The 3,149-nt window shown below is 35.2% G+C and overlaps 1 protein-coding gene across 1 annotated transcript; it reads right to left on the minus strand.

Annotated features, from left to right (window-relative positions):
- Positions 1–746: 746 nt before the first annotated feature.
- Positions 747–2,094, minus strand: LOC145793243 (zinc finger BED domain-containing protein RICESLEEPER 2-like). The gene is made up of 2 exons (XM_082876014.1): positions 1,494–2,094; positions 747–1,276 (listed from the first exon to the last, which is right to left on the minus strand). Exons 1-2 carry the CDS (start codon positions 2,092–2,094, stop codon positions 747–749), a joined length of 1,131 nt encoding a protein of 376 aa, XP_082732140.1.
- Between the last annotated feature and the right edge of the window lie 1,055 nt (positions 2,095–3,149).

Consider the following 3,149-nt stretch of genomic DNA (forward strand, 5'->3'; position numbering starts at 1 on the left):
AGATTGCTCAAATTCTTCCACATCATCCATCGTCTTTCGAAGAGAATTTGGAAGGTTGCTTCGAAGCCAATTTGGAGTACATACAAGAGCTTCAACCATAGAAGGCGAGAGTGAACTCGAAATGGGTCAAGAATACGCCCTCCCGTACTAAAAACCGACTCCGATGCAACGGTAGAAATAGGCATGGCCAACACATCCCTTGCAAGTTGTGATAACATCCTATATTTGGTTGCATTCACCTTCCAATAATCCAAAATCTCAAATGTTTGATTCTTTGCAAAATGTTCAACCTCGGATAAATATTGTTCCAATTCCGACTTAGATCCACTAGTGCATCGCCCCTCGAAATATGAATTAAATTGGGTGTCAACTAAAGAATAGGGATCATCATCATCATCATCTTCCACCATATTCACAACTTCACTCACACTTGGAAGTTTATCATTTGAAGGATAAAGTGTGACATAATGGCTATACAAATGACTCAAGCAACTCTTAACCTTGTCTACCATCTCTTCCACCTTCCTATTATCTCCAAGAAATAAATTGGAAAAACAAAACTCCAAGTATGTCATTTTTTTGGTAGGATCCAGAACCACCGCAACATACAACAACAAATTGATTTTACTTCCATCCCTCCAATACTTGCTAAACTTTAGCTTCATAGTCTTTGCCATTGTGCTCAAAGTATCATCCTCCTCCAAAATTAATTGGTTAATTTTGCTTTCAATAACAAACATCTCTTTCTAAAAAGCATTGGAAGTAACAAAGAGAGACCCCGAAAATTTCTTAGTTGCAACATAAAATAATTTTAGAAACCTCAAAAAAATTCTATACTTTTTCCAATCCAACTCATTCGGACTTCTTCTTATGCCACCATCAACATCCTTGAAATAAGGTTCAAAGTTGGAATCCACAAACTTCAATCGGTTAAAAGCCTCCTCATACTTTTTGGCGGCCTCTAACATCAAGTAGGTAAAGTTCCACCTAGTTGGTACATCTAGGCATACAAGAGCTTTTGAATCAAGTTTGAGTGTGGCCGCACACTTCTTAAAAACATCATGCCTATGAGGAGAAGACCTCACATATCTCACCGCAAGTCTAATATTGGCAATAGAATCATCCATTTCTTTCAACCCATCACTCACAACGAGATTAAGAATATGTGCACAACAACGCATATGAATAAACTCATGTTGCAAAATAGTTCCCTTCCAATCTTTGGTTATCGTTTTCAAATATTGAATTGTAAGATTATTAGAACTAGCATTAACAACTGATAAGGTGAATATGCTATCAATGTTTCACTCAATCAAACACGACTCAATTTTTTGACCCAATGTTTCTCCTTTGTGATCCCCAACTTGTTGAAAATTTATGATTCTTTTTTGAAGTTTTCAGTTATTATCAATGAAATGAGTAGTCAAACACATATAACACAAATTCTGAATAGATGTCCAAGTGTCCGTAGTAAAGCAAATTCTACGAACTACCCTTCATGGCCTTCTTTAACTTATCCCTTTTATTCTTGAATATATTGAGCACTTCTCTAGATATGGTTTGACGAGAGGGAATTAGTGTGAATTTGGGTTGAATGACATTACAAAATCTTCTAAACCCAACACCCTCCACAAATCTAAATGGCAACTCATCAATGACCACCATCTCTGCAAGAGCCCTTTTATAAGTATCAAAATTAAAAATTGTTGCTACAACCTCAACACCCTCTTCATTTTGTTTCGGTTTAAGATTTAGTGTTTGTTGACCATCTGTATCCCTATTTGGATATTCTTTATAATTGGGTGTATGACTCCTCAAATTACTAGTCCCATGAGTTCTAGAGTCAGCTATATACTCTTTCTTACAATATTTACATATGGCTCTACGCTTCCCATCGGTCCCTACAATCTTGTCAAAACGATCCCAAACTATGGTTGGTGCTCTCTCCCCTCCACCCTCACTCTTTCTCTTTGGGGGTGTAGAAGGCTTAGGTTCAAGTTCAGGTTTGGGTTCGACTAAGAGAGGATTCATTTGAGAATTAGAGGATTCCAGAGGTACAAGATTGATTGCGGGAGATTGAATACTATACTCCATTTAAACTGGATTACAAAAATACAGTCACAGAATCAATTTTACAGACACAGATTCAATTTTAATAACAAATTGAATTCCAAAATTATACAGACATAATCAATCAGTTTGAATGTAAATAGACAGATTCAATGTAAATAGATTGAATTCAGAATTAAATAACATACAGATCCTACCTATTTTTTTTGAATTCCACCTAGTTGGTCAATCTGAATTCCAAAAATTAAATAACATACAGATTCAAATTTCATATTTAATAATAGACACAATTAATAAAATTAGCATACAGATTCAGATTAAATAAAATTAACATATACAATTAATAACAGATTCAATTTCTGATTTAATTTTAATAACAGATTCAGATTTACATTCCAAATAGAGGCCAAAACAAACACAACTAAGGTCAACACATTACAGATTCAACACAGATTCAACACAACTAAGATAAAACAAAACAAACATAGAGGCCAAAACAAATTCAAGAACAAATTTGTATGGTAACTGTTACAGATTCAATTCCAAAAGAAATTTAAGAACAAATTTAATTTCATTCCTAAACAAACAGATCAAATTTAAGAACAAATTTCTTAAGAACAAATTTAATTCCAAAACAAACACACAGATTACAGATTCAATTTCAAAAAAAAAAAAATCAGATCTGTTGGTCCAAAAAAAATTAGATTTATTTCCAAAGAAACACAGATTCGATCGGTGCAGAGATGAAAGATCAGGGAGAGAGAGAGAGAGAGAGAGAGAGAGAGAGAGAGAGAGAGAGGCTTACTTGTGAGTCGATCGGTGTAGAGATGCAAAACCAGAGAGTGAGACTGATGAGATGAGAGAGTGAGGGAGACAGATCAGATCAGAGAGATATCTGATATACATATAAAACAAAAAAAAATCAACGATCAGGGAGAGAGAGAGAGAGACAGAGAGAGAGACAGAGATTGAGAGAGAGAGTTTACCTGTGAGTAGATCGGCGGTGTGATGATCGGTGCGATGAGATGAACAACGAGAGAGTGAGAGAGTGATCGGTGCAGAAGATGAAGATGAACAAC

Source organism: Camellia sinensis, chromosome 6 (assembly GCF_055761805.1).
Source record: "Camellia sinensis isolate YWXY chromosome 6, ASM5576180v1, whole genome shotgun sequence".
NCBI classification, from domain to species: Eukaryota; Viridiplantae; Streptophyta; class Magnoliopsida; order Ericales; family Theaceae; genus Camellia; species Camellia sinensis.